Source organism: Aythya ferina (assembly GCF_964211825.1).
Source record: "Aythya ferina genome assembly, chromosome: 20".
NCBI lineage: Eukaryota > Metazoa > Chordata > Aves > Anseriformes > Anatidae > Aythya > Aythya ferina.
This window is the reverse complement of record NC_140318.1, coordinates 88,094-111,046: the sequence shown is the minus strand read 5'-3', so window position 1 is coordinate 111,046 and position 22,953 is coordinate 88,094. Positions and strand designations below refer to the sequence as shown.

Below are 22,953 nucleotides of genomic sequence, written 5' to 3'. Positions count from 1 at the left end.
AGGTGAAAATTGCATAGGTCTCCTGTTGATTTATTTTTTTTGGTGCTGGTGCATGAGGGTAGAGAAACAAATATGTGTAAATAGTATAATTCAACTGAAATCAAGCCTCTTCTGCAATTTCAGTTTTTCCCACTGTAAAAATGCTTGTATTTCCATGGAAATAAAATTTACTTAAAATGGAAATCGCAAGCACCGCATTCCTATTAAGAGAAAGATTTTATTTTTTCTCTCTCTAAATAGATAACAAAGAAAGCTAATCCACTTTGCCCCAAAAGAATATTTTTTTTTTTCATGTTTCCCCATCCAGAGGACTCCTCCCACTGAAGATAACGTTTATGTTAGCTACTAGCATAGCTCCAACAGCCAATCAAGTGTTGACTGAAGTTATATCCACCTACAATTTCAGACAGTTATGATACATTAAGATATGGTATGATTAAATACTGAGCTTTATTTTCTGGTCTAACAACCGGGCATATAATTGTTGTGCTTGATTTTTATGTCATTATAAAGTGCAAAAGACCATTCTTAACTAAGTTTACATGAAAGTTTTCTGAAAAATACAATGGATTATTTAAGATTGATCATTGAAACACACTAGGTTACATTTAATCTAATGGAAAATATCATGATCTAGATAAGAAGATCTACAAGAACAGATACGCAGGCACCATTATAGAGGAAAATGGTCATCTATCATTTTCCCAGTTAATGCAACTGTTTGAGAGCCTGAGGTAGTATAAGCATCACCTGAAGAAAATGTCGTTCAATCAAAGCAAAGTTGTTAATCTGAAAAAAAAAAAAAAAAAAAAAAAAAACCAGCAGAACAGAAAGCAAACTGATCTTCAGTACAGGAAGCTAACCAAGTCACGCGATTTCCCACAGATGGCCAGAAGTACTAGCGTAATTGCAGAGGAAGCAGATGTTGGGGGGACAAGCGGGTTTGCAAGGTCTCTCATTTCAATGCGCAAATCAGGCTGGGCTGAAGTACTGGAAAGCATGAAGTGCTAGACAAGGAGGCTAGAAACTGTGAGTAAGTACATTATCATTTGATTCCTCATATGTTCAGGAGGGCATAATTTTGCACATTCTGGTGAAGTGCCAAGACTGCACCTAACGACCATGGATTCCATTACAAATTATTTTCTCTTTAGGTAACAAATGAAAAATATCGAGGTTTTGTCTAACTATTCCAGGCAAAATGGGTTACAGTGTTTTAGAAAGCTCATCTAAAGCATCTATACAAGCAAGGCTCTTACTGTTTTGATGGAATAAGTTGCTTTTACTTTGTTGATACATCTTGCTGTAAAACATCATCTTCTGGTTTCTGCTCTGTAACACAAGTAGTATTAATCTAAACAGGCAGAGATGGTCTAGATATGCTAATGTATTTTAAAATTTCTCTTTTAGACAGGAGGGATATTTTTCATTTTCAGAGCACACAAATAATTTTTTTCAGTAACTAAAACAGACTGTAGTGATATCAGACAGTAAAATAGTGGTCATTTTCTTGACATCAGAATGTCATCTGATATGAAGTGAGGCTTTGCCAACATATGCTCATTAAAAAAAAAAAAGGGGGGGGGGGGGGACGACAATACCAAGCACAACAGTAAGTATCTCTTAAGAAGCCTGCATGTAGAGTCTTTTTTCAGAATGACAGTGGCTACACTTGTTCAAATATATTTGCTCTGACAACAGCTGAGAAGAATGTTTTTTTAATGATACTGTCCCAGCTAGAAAAAGAGAAACTACATTTTTAGCCACCTTGTTCAGTGGACACCAGGTAATGGTTTTAGCCTGTGGATTCCAAAAGAACTGGCACACACTTGAACACAAAATCATATTTCATATTTAGGAATTGATGCCATGTCTTTCTCAGAAAATTGTACCAACTAGTCTTCCTGAGAACAGGTCAAAATTAGACCAATATGATCAGGGTCAGGCATCACTAGAAGTTCCAGAAGCTAAACAAGTCTTTGATGGGAAAACAGTATGTTATTTAAATAAATTTTATATATATTTGTATGTGTCTCTATAGCTATTATAGATAACATGTAAGAAAAGGGGCTTACTTGTTTCTTTAGATTCCCTATATATATACTTCTGGCATTGTAAAACTACTAATTTGAGGTAGCAGACCAGCTGCTTCTGTTCCTCATAGGCCCATTGTTTGTCTAAAAGTACACTACAGGGATGAATTTTAGTTTGCACTAATTTGGTAATATATGCATACAACATTTGTGAAAAAAAAACTGTATCAAGTTTGTTTGCACATAGTTAAGAACAGACAAAAAATTGCTGTGCTTAGATGTGAGGTACAAGGTAACGTGTAAGTGAACTTCCTGCTTTGTGTAATGTGCATGTAAAACTAAAATGGCGACTTCTGTGGCGGGGGGGTATGGGGGGGATGTGCAGGAATTGCTCTTTTACATTGGCTAGAAAGGAAGCGCAGGTAAACAAGTGTTTGCCCATAGTGGATTTTAACATTGGGGCTCTGTTGCAGGAAGAGACTATTAATATGTCTTCAATTTAAAAACAATGCCTTTTCCATGTAAATTTCCCAAGCCTGATTTAACAGGAAATTTTTAAGGCATAGACCCGCCTGGTGTAACACTAATGCAGTAAATCATCCCTCCAGAAGAGTAATTAAATTTATATCATGGTCCTGTGATCTCTACCTTTCTCAATCACATTATTGTTCTCCTGGATGGAAAGAAAAGATTGTACCCATAAACTATTCTACTTTTAGAAATTAATTGAGGTTACTGTAGTAGTTACATATATTAAAGTTGCTGTTAAATGCATCTTGGTCCCATCTGTTGATTACAAGAGAACACTGACAGCTAAATCTTCCAGAGTGTTAAAAAAATAGTAATTTTTTTTAAAGTTTATTTAAAAAACAAACAAACAAGCAATCAAACACCAAGAACGAGAACTTGGACTGACTTTTTCTGTGCTGTTGTCAACTTCTTTTTCTTTATTTATTTTCATGAATTTTTCTGTAACTATTTTTCAATTCCACTTCTCAATTATGAAAAAGCTTCAATCTAAAATATTACCTCTTAGTTTTCTAAGACAACATATTAGTAATTGTAAATGGTGTATAATCCAAAAATAAAAATAACAATAATTATCTGAAGAACTTTGGTGCAAGTTAATTAACAGCTGATTATGCTGATACAGATAGATCTCTTGGTCTGAATTATATGACAGCAGATGAGATATTTTCTGTAGAATCATGTGTTACCATAAATGTCAGTCAGTGAAACTGTCTAAGACTCAATTTGGAGCTTTAGAAAGCAGGCATTCTTTAATTGAGGAGACAGACGCACAGGGGATCACTCTACCTAGTGTGCATGCCGAATTTTTCAGGTTACAGGGGTTATATGCAATCAGAATATATATATTCATTAGGTTTCCAATAAATAATTAACATATTCATGATATTTCCTGTAAGCCACTAAAATACGTAAGTATCCCTGACACATGCACATTTTTATCTACTGGTGGTCTTTCAGGGTCCTCTGGTCATCAGTAGTCTTCCTCACTATGTTTGCTGTTTGAACCCAGTTCTTCAGCATGCTTAGGCCATCTCCTTCTTTCTTATCGTTTTGTTTCAACTTAGGCATGCATACTAAGCGACATTATTTACACATCCAAGGACACATGCCTAACATGAGTTCCCCACCTATTCTTTTCAGACACCTCCTTCAGACCCAAGCTATCTTACTCCCCTCCCCTGTCCTTAGATACAATTCTGTATGGTCTTAAAAATAAGACTGACTAACTAGTAAGTAAGGTAGCATTGGGGATATAAAGTTTCTAGACTTCCTTCTATCTAACTAAACATAGTAAAGGTTTGGCCTATCTGTTCATAAAACATTTCAGTTTTGGTTCTATCAGGGAGACAACCATATGTCCTGACTGTGTATCAATCCACTCTTTTCTTTTGAGGGTTTGTAGTGAGCAAGCTGCAACTCTTAGCTAACTCTCTAACTAAACTCTCATATTAGTTTACTGTAAGCTCCGACAGAGGTTGGAGCAACAATTATAACATTGTATCATTATACAAGCTATTATATACAGCCATAACAAAAATGATTAACAAATAATTCCCATTTCCAAAATTATTGTCTTTTCCAGACCCTTAATTTTGAACAGCAGTTGAAGATAAATTGAACTAATACATATATAAAACTAAAAAAATAAAAATAAATAGTGTAATTACTACAGCTAAAATTTTCTTCATCCATAACTTTAAATCAGGCAACCAGGATGTCATATAATTCCACATTTCAAAAACTCCTAGAATCATAGAATCATAGAGTTGGAAGGGACCCAACAGGATCGTCAAATCCAACTTCTGGGTCCTCAAAGGACCACCCAAAAAATCAGACCATGTGTCTGAGAGTGTTGTCCAAATGCTTCTTAAACTCCAGCAGGCTCAATGCCGTGACCATTTCCTGGGGAACCTGTTCCAGTGCTTGACCACCCTCTCAGTGAAGAACTTTTTCCTGATATCCAGTCTGAACCTGCACACAGCACTCAAAGTGAGGCCCCACTAGTGCCTAGCAGAGTGGGACAATCATTTCCCTTACAAGCTAGCAAAGCCACTTCTGATACACCCCAAGATACAGTTGGCCCTCCTGGCCACGAAGGCACACTGCTGACTCGTGTTCAGCTTGTTGTTGATCAAAACCCCCAGATTCCTTTCTTCGGGGCTGCTCTCCAGCATCTTGTCCCCAAGTCTGTACTAGGGTTGCCCCTTTCCAGGTTCAGAATTCTGACACTTGCTTTCATTAATCTTCATATTATTGGTAACTGCCCAGCTCTAATTTGTCCAGATCGCTCTGCAAAGAACTCACCACCCTCAATGGAGTCTACAGCTCCACCCAGTTTGGTATCATCCATGAAGCTGCTCGAAAAACCTTCAAGGCCTTCATCCAAATCATTTATAAAAACATTGAAGAGGACTGGTCTTAAAACGAAGCTCTGGGGAACCCCACTAGTGAGAGGTCTCCAGCCTGATGTAACCCTCAGTTACAAGAACCCTCTGGTCCTGACCCATCAGCCAATTGTTCACCCATCTTATTATGCTTTTTTCTAACTGTGTTCTTGTCATTTTTGTCCAGAAAGATACTGTGAGAGACAGTATTGAAAGCTTTATGGAAATCCATAATCAACTCCATATAATGTATCATCCCAGTGAACCTTGTGTAAAATTTTGATCTGCTTCTAGATTTCATTCAAGTCTGTCGTCATTCTTCCAGTCTGATCCACATACACACAGCTGGCCTAACTGAGTCTTAAGAGTAAATTTCATTTTTTCTTCTCTGCTACTAGACTAGGGCAGATCCCATCTAATATCTAACAGTCTGCTTATTTCAGTTGTTATCTTGGCTATAAAATGTGGAATTCTACCTGATGACATTCCCAAAGGTATCCCAAATCTTGGAATTATTTCTTCTAACAAAGCTTTTACTACTTCTCTTGCCTTATTCAGGCCAACCTGTATGTATGTCCACGAGGACTAACAAATACTTTAGGTGCCTCTCTCCCTTCCCCCCCCCTTTTCTTGTCAATTTGGTAAAGTCTATTTGTCAATACTCTCCAGGTGCCTGCCCTCAGTAGTGTGGAGACTTTTTTTTTTTTTTTTTTTTTTCCTGGTATCCTTCCAAATTGAATTTTATTCTGTGTTTGGATTATTCCTACAACATATTTCACACCTCTTGGTGACTGGCCTCAATAGTCTCTACCATATTCCTGCTAATAGCTGATATCTGTAAATGCTTTAACAAATTTTCTGTTCCCCAGTGCAAAGAATTATGCTCTTTCTTCACTAGATTATTCATAAGGGAAATAAGGGGATAGGGTACTACTACTAGACGTGAGGGTGTAACTGCACATCCATTCTCCCATTTTTCCACTTTTAATGTTTCAGTTAATCTTAAATCTTGCTTATTGTAAATAGGGTTCTTTTGAAGAGTTTTTCCTCTGGCACTATAGCTAGTACTTCTTTTTCCATGTCTTTTTCTGCAGCCCATTCTGTGGCTAAATCAGACAGCTTATTTCCTCTTTCTTGGGTGGTTCACCCCAATTGGTGAGCTTTACAATGCATAATAGCTACAGCAAGAGGAATTTGTATACTTGCAAGCAAACTAAAAATCTCTTCCTTATGCTTTATCTCTGTCCCTTTTGTAGACAGTGGTCCTCTCCCTTTCTAAATGGCTCCATGTACATGGACTATTCCAAAGGCATATTTTGAGTTAGTCCAGATGTTTATGCATTTGCCTTTGCTTAACTGCAAAGCTAGAGTGAGGGCAATGAATTTGGACTTCTGGCCTGATGTGCTGGTAGGTAGTGTTTGAGCTTCCACTACCATCTCAACAGTAGTGACTGCATATCCAGCCTTCATAAAACTGATACAATTCCCAATCTGTGTCTTGCAAAAGAGTATACTTCAGGTTGGGTCTACTTGAATAGACCTCCTCCTGTAAGCAATCATGCTCAGGTTTACTTTCTTCATGCTGAGGTGAGAGAAACGTAGCAGGGTTGACCACAGCTGTTGTCTTTAGGGTCACATAATCTGGTTCTATCAGTGCCACCTGAAACTTTAACGTTCTGCTAGGGGAGAACCAACGTCTACCCTTCTGATCCAATACTGTAGTTACCACATGTGGAACATAAACAGGCATTTTCTGTCACATGGTGAGCTTCCAGGCCTCTTATATTAACAATACTATAACAGCCACTGCTTTTAAGCATTCAGGCCATCACTGACATACTAGGACCAATTGCTTGGAAAAGTATGCCAGAGCTTGCTTATATTCCCCCAAGTGCTGAGTAAAGACACTGAGAGCTACAGCCTGCCTTTCATAGGTGAAGAGTTTGAAGGTTTTTTCTAAAATTAGGTAGTCCTGAAGCTGGGGCTTTCATCCAGGCTCTTTTAAGCTTATTCGGTGTTTCATTGGTCCAATGAAGGGAGCCCTCGGATAACTTCAACAATTCATTCCACTATTCCCACTATTCATTTCTATTCCCAAGAAAGCTTCTAATTCATGAACATTTTGAGGTTCTGAGCATTGGCAAATAGCTTCCTTCCTGGCATTACTTAACTGTCTCTGTCCCTTTAAGATTTCAAAACCTAAATATGTTACAATTTCTTGTGCAATTTGAGCCTTCTCCTCTGACACTGGATACCCACTGAGTGCAAAGAAATTTAATAGGCTAATTGTCAGTTCCAGACATTCTTCCTGGAAGTTGCCAGCTAGCAGTATATTGTTAATATATTGTGGTATCATTATATGTGTTTTGAAATAATTCTTACTTTTTTTTTTTTATTTTATTTTTTTTACCAATAAATAAATAAATAAACAAAAAGAACAGTTGAACAATATCTTGATTTGCAAATTACACCAGGCAGCAGTGCTTTCATTAAGTTCTTCAAAGCTAGAACTCTGAAGTCAGAATAGAGATGTAACTAAAGTGACAATTTTGTAAGCAATTTGAAAACTGTTCAACTGTAGAGTTAAATAAAATGAAGCTTGCTTCATTATTCTAAATGCCAAGTCTATATGAAAGGTTTTAAAATTAAGTTTAAAGTATCAGAAGTATAGCTACTGTCTGTAAGAGAATACAGCTCAGTGCAAAACGTATCTTGTTTATTTTATTTTATTCTGGCAAGTCACTGAAAGTTTGTTTGTTTGTTTTTTTTTTTTTTCTTTTTTCTTTTTTACAGAAAGTAAATAGAACACTGTGTGTAAAGTTGTGTTAATTTCCAAACTGTGAAGTTCAGCAATGATACACAGTGGAAAAAAACATATTTGTACTATTGTGTGTGTTCTTATTTTTGGAATTATTTTCATCTACTCCTGGAAAAGTCATCAGCTACAAAATAATATATCCAGGAAAATCTTCCCACCAGCAAAAGCTGTCACTCCAGGAGGTCAGCTCTGTAGGGGAAAACCTGCCCAAAATACAATAACGCCATTAAAGGATAACAGAACTTTTATTATATCCCCATACTTTGATGACAGAGAAGGCAAAGTCACGCGTGTGATTGGGATTGTTCACCATGAAGATGTAAAAGAACTTTACTGCTGGTTTTGCTGCCAGCCCCATAATGAAATACAAGTGACCAGCTCAGAGATTGATGTTCATTCAGATAGATTTGGATTCCCTTATGGTGCGGCAGATATAGTTTGTGTGGAACCTGAAAACTGCGATCCAACACATGTATCAATTCATCAGTCTCCACATGGAAATATTGACCAGCTACCAAGGTTTGAAATTAAGAACCGCAAGGCTGAGACCTTCTCTGTTGACTTCACTGTATGCATCTCTGCCATGTTTGGAAATTACAACAATGTCTTACAGTTTATACAAAGTATGGAAATGTACAAGATTCTTGGGGTACAGAAAGTTGTAGTCTATAAGAACAGCTGCAGCCAGCTGATGGAGAAAGTCTTGAAGTTTTATATGAAAGAAGGAACTGTGGAGATCATTCCTTGGCCAATAAACTCATACCTCAAGGTGTCCTCTAAATGGCACTTTTCTATGGATGCAAAAGACATCGGCTACTATGGACAAATCACAGCTCTAAATGACTGTATATACCGTAACATGCAGAGGAGTAAGTTTGTGGTTCTTAATGATGCTGATGAAATAATTCTTCCCCTTAAGCACCCAGACTGGAAAACAATGATGAGCAGTCTTCAGGAGCAAAATCCAGGGACTGGCATTTTTCTCTTTGAGAACCATATCTTCCCAGAAACCATATCGACTCCTGTGTTCAACATTTCGTCTTGGAATACCGTGCCAGGTGTTAACATACTACAGCATGTGCACAGAGAACCTGACAGAAAGGAGGTTTTTAATCCCAAGAAAATGATAATTGATCCAAGAAGGGTGATTCAGACTTCCGTCCACTCTGTCCTACGCGCTTATGGGACCAGTGTGAATGTTCCAATGGATGTGGCCCTCATTTATCACTGTCGGGTACCCCTTCAAGGGAATCTTCCTAAAGAATCCCTCATCAGGGATACGTCACTGTGGAAATATAACTCATCATTAATCATGAATGTTAACAAAGTGCTACGTCAAGCAGTACTGTAAGCTCAAAAGCGAAACTTTGTCTATAAGGAGGAAAAGTGGAGAGTTGTCTATGTGTCAGGGAGGCACTGGATATCATTCAGAGATCACATTAAAAATCTCTTGCACCTGAAGATTACATCCTGTAATCTTTGTACAATCTTTGGGAGAACAGCCCTTTTATGTACCATCCAAACGTAAATGCATTTTAGCTGTGAAATGAAGCAAGGTATCCAGGGAAGCAATTTTCAAAACTGCTTAAAATGTTTTTGATTCAAGAAGGGTGATTTTTTTAATTGTTTGGCTTTTTGAAAGTACAATGACTTGCTTGTGTTTCTATTTCATGCATGTTAATTACATGATCTGTCAGTTAAATTTGAAGTAGAGCTCTGATCCCACTCCAACAAGGTATAGCACTGTTGTGGTCTCTCGTTTGCAGTTGCGCTCTCTTTGCTGTTCATTCCCGGGATGCTGGTGTGGGAACATGTCCCCGTGCACGGCATCTGGACCAGGGCAGACTGAGCTGCGGGGACGGGCCTGGCGCGGGATGGGCAAGCCCTGTTCGGCCCGGCACTTCTCCAGACGATTGGGCAGACCGGCGGCCCCGTTTTGCTCCCGGGACCGGTGCTGGCCGAGACACAGCCCCGTCCGTGTCAGCGTCCTGGGACTGGCCTCCGCGTAACCCAGCCTTGCAGGGAGCCACCCCGATGAATGCCTCGGCGAACCTCCGGAGGTGAGGGGAACGAAGGCATTTCGCCAGGACCGGCCAGAGGCACAAGCGGTGCGGCGCTCGCCGCAGTGATCTGGCCGGCTGCCTGGAGCCCCGCTCCGCTGGAGCGGCTGCCCGGTGGCCCTCGCGGCCCGCCGATACCGGCGCCGTGCGCGGCGCCCTGCGTGTGGCGGCGCCAGAGCGGGCCGGCGCCCCGCGACCCCAGCCCCGCGCGAGCGGTGCTGTGGAGTGCGGGGTCTGCTCCACGCGGGTCGACGGGGGTGGGGGCACAATAACGGGAGCGAGCGCGGCAGCGGCCCTGCCGGTGGCTCGTCTAGTGCCGCAGCCGCTCACGGGGCGTCCCGCGGGGCGGGGGCTAGCCGCGCCGCTCGCTGCCCCGCCCGCAGCTGCCGCACCTTCCCAGCCAGCCGACCCCGCCTTTCCTGGGGCTGCGGAGACGGAGGCTCTGGCGTAGCCGCCACGGAGGTAATCGCTGCTGGTTTCGGTGACGCGAGTTTGGGGGGAAGAAGGGGGACAGAGCTCCGCTAGCGCCGGCGCTCCGCCGTGGTTCAGCTTCGCGCCGTGCTGCGTTTACAGTCGTGCCGGCAGCGACGCTCCGGCGTCAGCCTGCGCTAGGAAAGGCGAACCTACGGGACGAGGACCGGAGGCAGCAGGGAGAGGGGCGTGTTGCTGTCGGATATTTGGTAAACTGCTGGGCACGGTGAGGGTGTCAGGCTGCAGCGCCCGCTTGGGATCCTGTAACTGGCATCACTTGCAAAAGAGACTCGCCATGCTCAGGATTTTTATTTCCACCCACAAAAGAGCAAGTAAGATATCGGTCAGCTATAACATTATTTTGGGGTACTGATGTTGGCCCCTGGATGGTAAGTTTGAGGTGTTTATTAATTGTAAAACACAATTTTTGAAGTCTCTATCTAAATGCACTACAAGCGTGGGAGTTTAATTTTAGATTTAAAAAATGCATAACTTCTTGAAGGAATGGTTTCAGTGTGTGTTGTGGGTTAACCCTTTGTATTGGGTTTACATGGCAGGGGCTTTGGGGGTGGTGGTGGTGGAGAGGTCTACAAGGGTGGCCTCTCTGAGCAGAGTCCAGAAGCTGCCCCATGTCAGATAAGAGCCAGCTCCAGTTGGCATCAAAAGAGACCCATCGCTGGCCTGAGCTGAGCCAGTGAGCAATGCTGGTTGTGCCTCTGTGAGAGTGTATTTAAGAAAGGGAAAAACAAACAACAAAAAAACTGCCACACAACAGCAGCTGTCAGAGAGGAGTGAGAAACAGCCCTGCAGACACCAACATCAGTGAAAAAGGAGGGCAGGAGCTACTCCAGGCTCCAGAGCAGAACTTCCCCTGCAGCCTGTGGAGAGGACCATGGTGGAGCAGATTGTCCCCCTGCAACCCATGGGTATCACAGTGGAGCAGATCTCCACACTGCAGCCCATGGAGGAGCCCAAGGTGGAGTTGGTGAATATGTCCTGAAGGAGGCTGTGGCCCACAGAGAGCACCCACCGAAGCAGATTCCAGGCTGGACCTGTAGCCTGTGGAGAGGAGTCGACGCAGTAGCAGGTGATCTGGCAGGAGCTGCCACTCCTGCAGAATCCATGTTGCAGCAGTTTGCTCCTGAAAAATGGATCCTATGGTACAGACCCATATAGGGCAGTTCTTGAAGCTGCTGTCTGTGGGAATCCCATGTAGGATTAGTTCAGGAAGGATGGCATCCTATGGCAGGGACCCCATGCTGGAGCAGAGGGGCCATGTTGTGGACTGACTGTAGCCCCAGTTCCCTGGTCCCCTGCACCACTTGAGGGGAGGACATAGAAGAAGGTGGATGGGGGGGGGGGGAATGGTTTTAGTTTGCTTTTAGTTTCTCACTGTTCTAGTCTGGTAGTGATAGGCAATAAATTATATTAATCTCCCTATGCCAAGTTTATTTTGCCTGTGACAATAATTGGTGAGGGACCTTCCTGTCCTTATCTAAACCCTTGAGCCTCTTCCATCATATTTTTTCACCCTTTTTCTTTGAGGAGGGGGAGTGAGAGAGTGGCTGTGGTGGAGTTCAGCTGCCCGACAGGGCAAAACCACCACAACCTGGTAGGCAGCAGAGCCCCACACAGCCACTTCTTACTCATCCCACCACCCCCAGTAGGATGGGGAAATGAACCAGAAGGGCAAAAATGAGAAAACACGTGGGTTGCATTAAAGACAGTTTAATGGATAATGCAAAGCTGCATGAACAAGCAAAACAAAACAAGGAATTCATTCACTACTTCCCATCAGCAGACAGGTGTTCAGCCATTTCTGGAAAAGCAGGGCCTCTTTACACCTAACGGTTGAGAAGATGAACACCATAACCCTAAGTGTTCTCCCCCTCCTTTCCTCTAGCTTCTTCCTTTTGTTGGTTTGGTTCAGCTCTCTCATCTGTGTCCACTCCAAGCTTCTTGTGTACCCTCAGACTACTCACAGGGACCCAATGCATGAAGCAGAAAAAGCCTTGACCCTGTGTAAGCACTGTTCAGCAGTAGCTAAAACATTGTGTGTTATTAACACTGTTTTGGTCACAAATCCAAAACATAGCACCATATGAGATGCAAATAAGAAAATTAACTCCCTCCCAGCCAAAACCAATACAGTGATAAAAACAATAAGTTGAAATAACACTCTTTAAATACTGTCATGCAACTTTTATTTTACCTGACCTATTTCTGTTCAAAGGATACAAAGTCTAATTGTTTACAATGGGTTTATGGGTGTATGGCAGATTTTTTGTGTGTGTACAGGGATATGTGTGCTTGACAAGTCTCATGGCTCAAACTAAGTTAATGGAATTACTCTCTGGTTTACCTTCATTGCTTTTAAAATAGAAATTGCCAGTTTAATTCTTCAAGAGCAATATTCTATCAACAGTGAAATAATACTGTCCTCAGTTTAACCCTTCAAAAATTATTCTTCTGACTTTGGATCATGTAAGATCATGGAATGCCAGAACTCTGGCATTTCAAAGAGAAGAAGCTGAACTATCAAAAGTTTAGTGACAGAATCCAGATTAAGATGGCAAAATTATTGTTAGTCTTTGGAATTTTTATTTAAGCACTGTTGGTATGTGTGGTTGCTTTTGGCAAAGCCATAAAGCAAAGAAGAAGGAATAAATTTTATGAAAAACAATATATTAATAAAGCTATCCATTAATAGTAGCTTGCTTTCAGTTAAACCCCAAAGAAGCCAAGTTTTAGGCTGTATAGTGTTCCTCTACTTCTGATGCTAATACTGTTTATTAGTGACTGAAATTTTGTAATTACATCTGTCAGCTGACCCCTGAAATAAATTTATTTTGCCACCCTCCACCTCTGCCCCACCCCATTTTGAGAGGTAGAAGAGTAAGGTGAGAATTATTAAAAAAAAAAAAAAAAAAAAAAAAAACAACCACCCTTAATGTAGATGTCTTTGTGAAGATACTGAAATGAGCAGGATAAAAGATCTTCACCTGTCTCAATACAAAGAAAATAAATTAAGGAGGAAAGACACAACACAGGGAAGATGTGGGTGAGATTAATAATGATCTGTGAAGGGCTGTAGAACTAAATTAGCTCTTTGTTCCACATTTTAGTAAGGATAATGCTAATTGTGGAGAGTTCAGGAAAAGAAGGTCTGAAAATAGGAGTTGTACTGCAAAGGTAAAAACAACACTCCATTTAGAGGCTAGTATTGAATAATTTCCATTACAAAATTCTAAGATAGACAAGTTACTGAAGAACCAGTGACAGGTGTTTAATAAATATGTCATGATCATATTGGTACAATGTGGCAAAGAAAGCACAAGTAGTTCCCTTTTGTAGGAAGGAAAAAAGAAAGACTATTTAAGTGTGTGGAAGTTTCTAAGTGCAATCTTATCACGCACAGGGTTTTTGAGCATTTTTATTTTTATTTTATTTTTTTATTTTTATCTTTATTTTTTTTGAGGACTGTAAGTAAAGAGATAAAGAGAAATGTAATTAATTTAGTCAGCTGGGATAGACGCTCTTTATTACAACTTTGCAGCAGAAGAAAGCATGTTGTGTAACTGCAGTTGGCTGGAAAACTGAGTCAGTGTATTAATATTGGTCTCATGACAAGCTCAGATGTATCACTCCAATGTGATGTGTGTGCAAAAAAAAAAAGTAGTCTTAGCACATGTTAAGAAAGAATATGTCCAGTATGTGAGGGCTTGCAACTCTCATTTACAAATGTATTTCTGATCACCTGTGCTAGAGAGGAACTGAAACTGGACCAACTGTGCAAAAGCAACTGATCAGGGAAGAATGCTTCTTATAAGAAGAAACTAGAACATCCTGCCTTATTTAATGAAAAAAGTATTAAAAGTGAAGATTAGGAGGGGATATGACTGCAGTCCGTAAATGCAGGGAGGAAGAAAGGCTTTTTGCTCTTAATGGGAATACTGAAAAAGAACAATATAGTGTGAAGTAGTCATTGATACCATTAGCTTAATTTAGTATTAAAGCAAATCTGTATGATTTGTATCATATTCTACTTTAATACTAATTGGAATGAAAGTAAAAAAAATGAATTAATTATTATTATTAAAAGAAAATAAGCTCTTTAAAATACTCTGGATACGTATTTTTGAAGTTAAAATTTGCCATGTACTCTCAGTAGTGAGAGAATATAAAAAATGCACATTTCCTCATTAATCTGACTTCATGTATTTCCTGACTAGATTTCTGTTCTATTGATCTCAGGAGGTAAAAATTCATGAGTCACATGTCAGGAAAACTGTGAATTTAACTCCTAAATATTTATTTTCTTTAAGATGCAGTTCTCTGGTGTGTCTTGACTGTTATATTTTGCTCTTTGTGTCTGCTTCTAGAAACTGCTGTTGTTTTGGATCTCTCTCACACTTTGTCATCTGAATCTGTTTTTGCCTATCTTAATTAAGCCTATAGTACTTTACTGAAAAAAATGTACATTACTGAAAACAAACAAACAAAACCAATTATAGAGTATATTTTTAAAGCTCTCTTTAAGTATGCATGCGAACCACAGATATATCAACATGCATGATTAATTTCCAGAAGGAAACCAATTGGCTTTACCTATGTGCCTAGGTTTGATTTGCTTGGACAACTCCATATTCAAGTTTGTAATGTAAATCAAGTTCTTGGGAAGCAACTGTATGCTTTGCTCAAGAGAAGGAAAACTTGTTTTTCTGGTAGGTGTGGCCAGTATTATGCACATTAAAGAACACTAGTCATTTGAAGCAGAGTGTGTTGGCATGTGTCTTAGGTATTGTACCAACTTTTTCTTCTCCTCAGTATTGTTCTGTATAGAACATTTATTGCAGATTATCTTTAAAAAAAAAAAAAAAAAGTGCTTTTATCTGATTAGAATAAACAATTAGTAGATACATTTTAGCAAAAAAAAAAAAAAAATCAGTTGTTGAGCAGAACAAAACTTCACTCAGGTGTCTGCTTTAAAAGGTACTTTTTCTTTCAGATGTTCACTATTCAAAACAAAATTGAAATGATAACTTTTTGTCATCCATTTATAGCCAGCAAAAGAAGAAGAAATAACAGGTAATAAACGGCTTCTATACTTTTAATGATGATATGTTGGGATATTTCTTTATTAAAAACTAATTAGCCTATAAGACTGAACAATATTTTAAGAAATAAGTGATTGACAGAAAGACAAACTGTGTTGTAAGACTGCTAAAATATATAACAGTTTGGGAATAAGAACACTAAATGTTTCAGGGAAATTTCTTGGCCGTTTTCAAAATGTTTGATAAAGAGACACATCAAATTTGAGTTTTTCTCAGTCACAAATCTTCATCACTGAATTGCATAACTGTAGCAGGCTCTTAACCATGTATTTAATTGCAGTTCTGCTCTAAATTATAAGGACTTCCATGGGGGATTCTCCACCTCATATTCAGAACAGAGTCAGTATTGTCAGTATTGTCAGTATGGTCTGCTGCTGCTGTTCTGCTTTCTGAGTAGTGAAAGGCAGTGAGCTTTTTGATGCCTTGTGACAGTTCTGCTCTGCAAAGAAATTTCTTGATAGCTATAAAAGTGTAATATAAAAAACACCAGCCTTGGCAAATTGGGCACTTTAAGGTTTTTATTGTGAATACATCTCTCCTGTGCTTTTTGAGGAAAGGACAATTGGGAAAATTCTGCACACAATTCTGAAGGCTTGGGCAATTATTTTTTTCCTTGGAGACACAGAAGCTAGATTGGTATATTAAGAAGCTAGATTTTTATTATTATTATTATTTATTTTTTTCCCCTCTGGCTAGAAAGCACTGTCTTTAAGCAGAAAAACAGACCATAGGGGAATTTTTCAAGCCAAACAGTAAAGCTGCTAGAGCATTTAGGGACTTCCAAAGCTGTGAAGTTGCTGAGTATGGTAACTGGATCAAAACTATGAATTTATGTGTTTAGGTACTTTCTAGTTCTCTTTTTTGCATTTCTTTAAACATGCTAGTATTTTGTTCCATCATAAAACAATATTGAGCTAGATGCTCTCAAAATAGATCTAGGCAATATGTGAAATATGAAAAAAAAAGTGTGAAATAATAGGTGTAATTATTATTTTACAATAGACTGAGTAATATGCTATGGAAAAAGTATTGTTAGAGATCTAGCACTTTCAGAAGATGCCAGATCCCTCCAAAAATGCAAGTGATTTTTATTAAGATCCTTGAGAAGAAAATGGAAGGATAAGAAGTAGGAGAGCCTTCCAATATCTACTAAACCTATGGCATTGGTACTTATTTTTTCTATAAATAATACACATGGAAATCTGGCTCTTTTATTTATTTGTTTGTTTATGAGCAGCTAGCTTTTTGCAGTAATAACTGGGTCTGTAGATACATTTTTTTCATCTTATGCAATAGGATTGGTTTATTCTATCTTGGCATTTTACCCCACTCTTCTTGCTGGAATTCAGGGATATTTTTTTTCTACCAGTCTAGTTTTCTGGCGTAACATTAATATGATTAATCTGTGTCATGCTTCTTCCAAGAATCATTGCAGCACAAGCAGGCCTTTGAAGAGACTTGCTGTCACCTTACTATTTGTGGATCACATCTGGATGGCTAAAGGTAAATTTATAAGGAAAAATGTAATTTTAGCTCAATTTGCAGAAATTACTGATTGAGAGTGCCATAGGCTGCCAGTCGTATGTTAACACTTGCTCACAGTAGAGTGCTGCAAGAGACTTTGGCCAGCTAGATGCTCAGAGATGCATCTGTTCCTGTAGCAGCAGAAAATCAAGAGCTGACCCCTCCCCAGCCATGCTAGGAGCAGTACCAGCATTAATGCAGTGTCAGAAGACACAGATCTCTGGTAATAGTAATAATAGGAGGCAGCCTTCCCTGCAAGCTCTGCCTTGTGCAGTGCTAAGTAGTGTAGAGCTGGTAACTGAGAAGCTAAGATTTTTATCACCCCCCAGCTATACATTCGCTTGTCTTCTGATGAATTGTACAAACTGACCTTCCTCTGTATGTATTGCCTCATTTGTGGTGAAACACTAATTAGGGAATTTACACATTATATGTGTAAATATGACTATATATGGACCATCATGTGTAATAATCCCTGATTGATATATTTCTTCTCTGATCAATTCTGCATATATTTCATTGATATGTCTGCCCCTTACTTTGTGAGAAGGCCAACTGAGTTCAGTTTGTGTGTCATCTGCATGTATACTACATAGATTTTTTTTTTTTGCTTTAAAAATTAGGTACTATTTAATGTTCTAAAATATTCTTTATGAAAAAATAATGCATAATGGCTCCCTGTTCTCCTGTATATACACCTCTGTCATATTTTTTCACATCTGGTACCCAAAGAACCCTGCATTAACAAAAATTATTCCAAACATCTGAAATATAGGTGCATTCAGAGTGTCACAGACAGTACCAGCCATTCATTTAAAGTTTTTTTTTTTTTTTCTTCTGCACAGTGACAGAGATTTGTCCCCCTCCCCAATATTGTTTCCGAAATTTTTCAGCAATGAACATGAGTCAATATTATCTTATACTAAATATTTTCTTTCCTGCAGATACAGCAGCATAAACTGCAAGGACGAAGAAGTTTGCATCTACATTTAGATATTTTCAAAATGTTTTGTGGTGGGAAAAAATCATACTTTGCTGCCACTGTGTGCATTATTACTCTAACTTCAATGGTCACATTTTCATATATTAGATTACAGAGACTTGCTCACCTGCCAAAAATAATACAGGAAGGTAGAAGATGTAGAAGGGAAATTACAAATAAAACAATAACGCCATTAAAGGATAACAGAACTTTTATTATATCCCCATACTTTGATGACAGAGAAGGCAAAGTCACTCGTGTGATTGGGATTGTTCACCATGAAGATGTAAAAGAACTTTACTGTTGGTTTTGCTGCCAGCCCCATGGAAAGATATATGTATCAAAAGCAAAAATTGATGTTCACTCAGATAGATTTGGATTCCCTTATGGTGCGGCAGATATAGTTTGTGTGGAACCTGAAAACTGCGATCCAACACATGTATCAATTCATCAGTCTCCGCACGGAAATATTGACCAGCTACCAAGGTTTGAAATTAAGAACCGCAAGGCTGAGACCTTCTCTGTTGACTTCACTGTATGCATCTCTGCCATGTTTGGAAATTACAACAATGTCTTACAGTTTATACAAAGTATGGAAATGTACAAGATTCTTGGGGTACAGAAAGTTGTAGTCTATAAGAACAGCTGCAGCCAGCTGATGGAGAAAGTCTTGAAGTTTTATATGAAAGAAGGAACTGTGGAGATCATTCCTTGGCCAATAAACTCATACCTCAAGGTGTCCTCTAAATGGCATTTTTCTATGGATGGAACACACATCGGCTACTATGGACAAATCACAGCTCTAAATGACTGTATATACCGTAACATGCAGAGGAGTAAGTTTGTGGTTCTTAATGATGCTGATGAAATAATTCTTCCCCTTAAGCACCCAGACTGGAAAACAATGATGAGCAGTCTTCAGGAGCAAAATCCAGGGACTGGCATTTTTCTCTTTGAGAACCATATCTTCCCAGAAACCATATCGACTCCTGTGTTCAACATTTCGTCTTGGAATACCGTGCCAGGTGTTAACATACTACAGCATGTGCACAGAGAACCTGACAGGAGGGAGGTGATCAATCCCAAGAAAATGATAATTGATCCAAGAAGGGTGATTCAGACTTCCGTCCACTCTGTCCTACGCGCTTATGGGACCAGTGTGAATGTTCCAATGGATGTGGCCCTCATTTATCACTGTCGGGTACCCCTTCAAGGGAATCTTCCTAAAGAATCCCTCATCAGGGATACGTCACTGTGGAAATATAACTCATCATTAATCATGAATGTTAACAAAGTGCTACGTCAAGCAGTACTGTAAGCTCAAAAGCGAAACTTTGTCTATAAGGAGGAAAAGTGGAGAGTTGTCTATGTGTCAGGGAGGCACTGGATATCATTCAGAGATCACATTAAAAATCTCTTGCACCTGAAGATTACATCCTGTAATCTTTGTACAATCTTTGGGAGAACAGCCCTTTTATGTACCATCCAAACATAAATGCATTTTAGCTGTGAAATGAGATATGGTACCTTGTAAAAATTGGCTGAGTGCTGATGAAGAGTTGGGTTCCTCAGATGAAGTCTTTGCTGCAACCTTTTTAGATGGAAGAGCTGAGGCGTAGTGAGATGAGTGCTTTTACCTGTCCCTAACTATGAAAGGATATTATTAAATGCATTGGAAATGAACATGCAGAAATTAGAATAAATACTGATTTCCAGCTTTCTTTTTCTTTTGTCACTTTCCTATATGTGTTACCATGTACAAGAAACCTGCCTGAAGAATGAATGGATGTTTGGCTCTTTGTATCTCTGAAGAACTGGGTGGATTAAAAAAATACATATGTGTTTAGCAATGCTTATTAAGCAGTAGCATGGGACAACATCTGCCAGATGAATAGCTACATTGAAATTAACACTGCAGTTCATTAAAAATATCAGAGACAGGATGAGAAAACATACCAGCTACAGCACTAGAATTGTCACTTATTAAATGAGTCGCTTTTTAAGGGAAACAGGAACTTTTAGCAAAGCCATAAGCCATTTAATGATTGCAAGGATCAATACAGATGGTATTACCTTTTCTGGAAAAAAATATGAGTTTGCTTTAAACTAAAAAGAATAAAATAGTCTCTCTCAACTGATTTAAATAATGTTATGATCCATTTGCATTTTTTTTTACCTATGTACAAAAAAAGTAACTACAGTGTTTAGCAGTAAAACTAACTTAATTCTTGCAGTTCCTATGTCATGATTTGGGTACCAAATTTTTATGCACCACGTTATATAAGAAAATGCATTGTGAAAAATAACCAAGCAGAAATTACCTGTTTCATCAATGGTGGGGGGGGGGAATGGAGAAGGGAGGTTTTAATAATAATTTCAAAAAGTATTATTGGAAATAGGTTTTGTTAAAGTGTTAATATATTGCAACACTAAACATAGTTGTTGGAGTTATGCTAAGTCAAAAAGCTCTTTGACTGTTTTTTTTTTTTTGTGACCTGTAACTTTAAGAAGTCCTTTTTTGCTACCCAGAGCTTTTATGAGTTAGTAAGAATGTGCTGTGTCTCGTTGGAAAGCTTTAAAACAGAGGGAAGGTATATAGCCTGATGTTGATGAAAAAAATAGGTGTCTGTGAACTGAAGACCAATTCGTCAGAATAATTGAAGGGAAAAAGGACCGCTTATGATACATGATAACTTTGGTATGTGATAGTTTTTTTCTTTTCCCAGCACCTTAAAGCCTCTTAACAAACTGTTTCTTTGTTCAGCAAAATTAGCAGATGATTTTGCTATTTTATGTGGTGGGGTGTTTTTTTGTGTTCCTGCCTTATGTGGGTATAAAGGTACAGAAGACACTTTTTTTTTTTCCCCCAATCCCTATCTAAAAAGGAAAAAAAAAAGTAAAATGTATCATTCATTTCTATTGAATGGTCAGATAGGAAGGAGAAAAAAAAATATGCTCACTGTACTTTTACAATTTCAGTCATTTTTCATTTTTGCTAAACCCCAGTAAGTGCATTGTACTGCATCTACTGATCTGGCAATATACTGGAACTTTCCTGTGGAGGGGCAGAAGTATTAGTCTGATGTGAGAGAGAGAGCAGGAGATATGTGTGGGAGTAGGCTTTCATTTATCTTCTATGCCAAAATCATATTTTCATTCTATCATCAGTTTTATGGTTGCACATACCTCTGAAGGAGCTCTGTCATGAGTTGCTTAGGTTCGGGTGGAACTTTTACCTGGAAGCCTTCAAGAGTCAGAGTGTAAGTAAATGCCTGCTTGCTCATTGTGTTTAAAATAAACATCAGCTGCCTTGTATAGGCTAAAAGTTTTTTTTTTTTTTTTTTTTTCTTTTTTTTTTTCTCCTTTCTAGTAAAACTAAAAGGGTAGAACAGCAGTATACTCTGTACTGGATGCTGCCTGTCATACATTTCTGCTTGCACACTCTGGCACAATGCTGAAAAGAATTTAGTGCTTGGCAAGAGGTCCATTGAGAATTACGGATTCATAATTTAGAAGGGTCAGCTGGAAGTCTCCATTCCAACTCCCTGCTCAAAGGAGGGTAAGGAAGCAGGTGTTCTTCGGGTTTTTGTTTAGGTTAGCTAGACACACAACCTCTCTGGGCTACCCGTTGTAGTGTTAAACTGCCCTCACAGTGGAGAGCATATTTTCATTAAAGCTCGCCAGAACTCTTATTGCACAGTTTGTGACCATTGGCCCTTATCTTGCTGCAAGATGCTGGTATGTCTGATTTTGTCTTCTCTACACCATGTTAATAGATAGCTGGTGACTGTAATAGTTCATACCAACTTTTCCACCCCCAGCCCTCCCTTCTCACGTATTCTGTCTGGAAGGTTGAATTCAGTTTTCACAGGTTTTCAGACATCTGGTGCTTCAGCTCGCTGTCCATCTCTGCAGCCTCTCACTGGACCTGTTCCAGTACATAATTGTCTATTTTGTACTGGAGAACTCAACACTGAATGTGGTTGCAGATGCTCTCTTGAATGTTGAACGTAAGTTAAGAATCTCTTCCCTTGAACTACCAGCTATGTACTTGGTAGAACGTTAGTGTACAGTTGGCCTTCTGTGTCATAAGGGCATACTAGTGATTAATGTTCAATTTGCTGTACAATAGCACCCCCGGGTCCATTCCTGTAAAGCCATTGAGGTGTCTCCAGCTATCCCTTTGTGTAGGATGATTCTCAGATGCAGAATAGTGCATTTGCTTTGGTTAAACTCAAGACTTCTGCAAGCCCATTTGTCCAGTCAGTTAGTCCCTCAGAACAGCATTCCCCATTCCCTTGCATATTGACTCTTCCCCTTCCTCTGGGTTCCCACCTTGCACCTCCGATTTAGAATTGTTAAACATGCTGAGAAGGCACTCTGCATCATCAGGGCCACTAATACAAAAATAACCAATTCTGGCCCTTGAAGAATACTATTAACTGGACAGCAGTTGGATTTCATATCGCTAATGACCACTCTTCAAGCTTTTCATTCATCTTGCAGTCCAAATATTCAATCCACATTTCATCAACTTGAGTAGAATGGCATTTTTGGCATGTTCCTGCCTAAACTCCTGTGAAGGAATCTTATTAAGCTTTCAAGGTTAATGCAATGTTTTATACATGTCCCATCTTCACACAGCTTGTTTAACATGAGTTACTGCACACATCAAGCACAGCATAGTTACGCTCCCCTTAGGAATAATGAGACCTGCATTTACAGACAGGTTATTGCAAGCTCTCTCTTTGATGCTGGTTTTGTTTTTCACTTTTGAGTGAGATAGCAAAAGCTGTAAGAGATCATCACATGTGCCCCACTTGGCATTGTTTAAATAAAGTGCTGTGAATTTGGCTTCTACCTGATAAAATCCTTAACTACAAGCATAATTTCAAAGTAAATTGGCATGAATAAAGGTGGAAAACTGGGTAAAGACTCCAGCCTTGTATTCAAGAGATGCTGCTCCACCATGAATTCATGCAATTCCTACCACGTCATTCCAGTATTGATTCTTGCCTATAAACATTCTCCTT

The 22,953-nt window shown here is 39.2% G+C and overlaps 2 protein-coding genes across 12 annotated transcripts; both read left to right on the top strand.

Moving 5' to 3' along the window:
* The first annotated feature begins 852 nt into the window (after positions 1 to 852).
* LOC311421822 (beta-1,4-galactosyltransferase galt-1-like) lies at positions 853 to 9,497 on the top strand. 2 transcript variants are annotated; one of them, XM_084494192.1, is made up of 2 exons: positions 853 to 1,029; positions 7,742 to 9,497. In XM_084494192.1, the coding sequence occupies exon 2, from the start codon at positions 7,801 to 7,803 to the stop codon at positions 9,115 to 9,117; it is 1,317 nt and encodes a 438-aa protein (XP_084350318.1). In that variant the 5' UTR covers positions 853 to 1,029; positions 7,742 to 7,800; the 3' UTR covers positions 9,118 to 9,497. The 2 variants fall into 2 exon arrangements, with proteins under 2 accessions (XP_084350318.1, XP_084350317.1); XM_084494191.1 differs by having other exon boundaries at positions 861 to 1,033.
* Positions 9,498 to 9,643: 146 nt separating this feature from the next.
* LOC311421823 (beta-1,4-galactosyltransferase galt-1-like) lies at positions 9,644 to 20,067 on the top strand. Of its 10 annotated transcripts, none has more exons than XM_084494195.1 (4): positions 9,644 to 9,826; positions 15,306 to 15,385; positions 16,850 to 16,917; positions 17,883 to 20,067. In XM_084494195.1, exon 4 carries the CDS (start codon positions 17,943 to 17,945, stop codon positions 19,236 to 19,238), a length of 1,296 nt encoding a protein of 431 aa, XP_084350321.1. In that variant the 5' UTR covers positions 9,644 to 9,826; positions 15,306 to 15,385; positions 16,850 to 16,917; positions 17,883 to 17,942; the 3' UTR covers positions 19,239 to 20,067. The 10 variants fall into 10 exon arrangements, with proteins under 10 accessions (XP_084350321.1, XP_084350325.1, XP_084350323.1 ...); XM_084494199.1 differs by lacking the exon at positions 9,644 to 9,826 and adding an exon at positions 9,882 to 10,288 and having other exon boundaries at positions 15,361 to 15,385; positions 16,839 to 16,917; XM_084494197.1 differs by lacking the exon at positions 9,644 to 9,826 and adding an exon at positions 9,882 to 10,288 and having other exon boundaries at positions 16,839 to 16,917.
* The last annotated feature ends 2,886 nt before the right edge of the window (positions 20,068 to 22,953 follow it).

Bases quoted from the DNA above. Each gene is read 5' to 3' on its own strand.
- LOC311421822 (XM_084494192.1), top strand. From the start codon at position 7,801: ATGATACACAGTGGAAAAAAACATATTTGTACTATTGTGTGTGTTCTT.
- LOC311421823 (XM_084494195.1), top strand. From the start codon at position 17,943: ATGTTTTGTGGTGGGAAAAAATCATACTTTGCTGCCACTGTGTGCATT.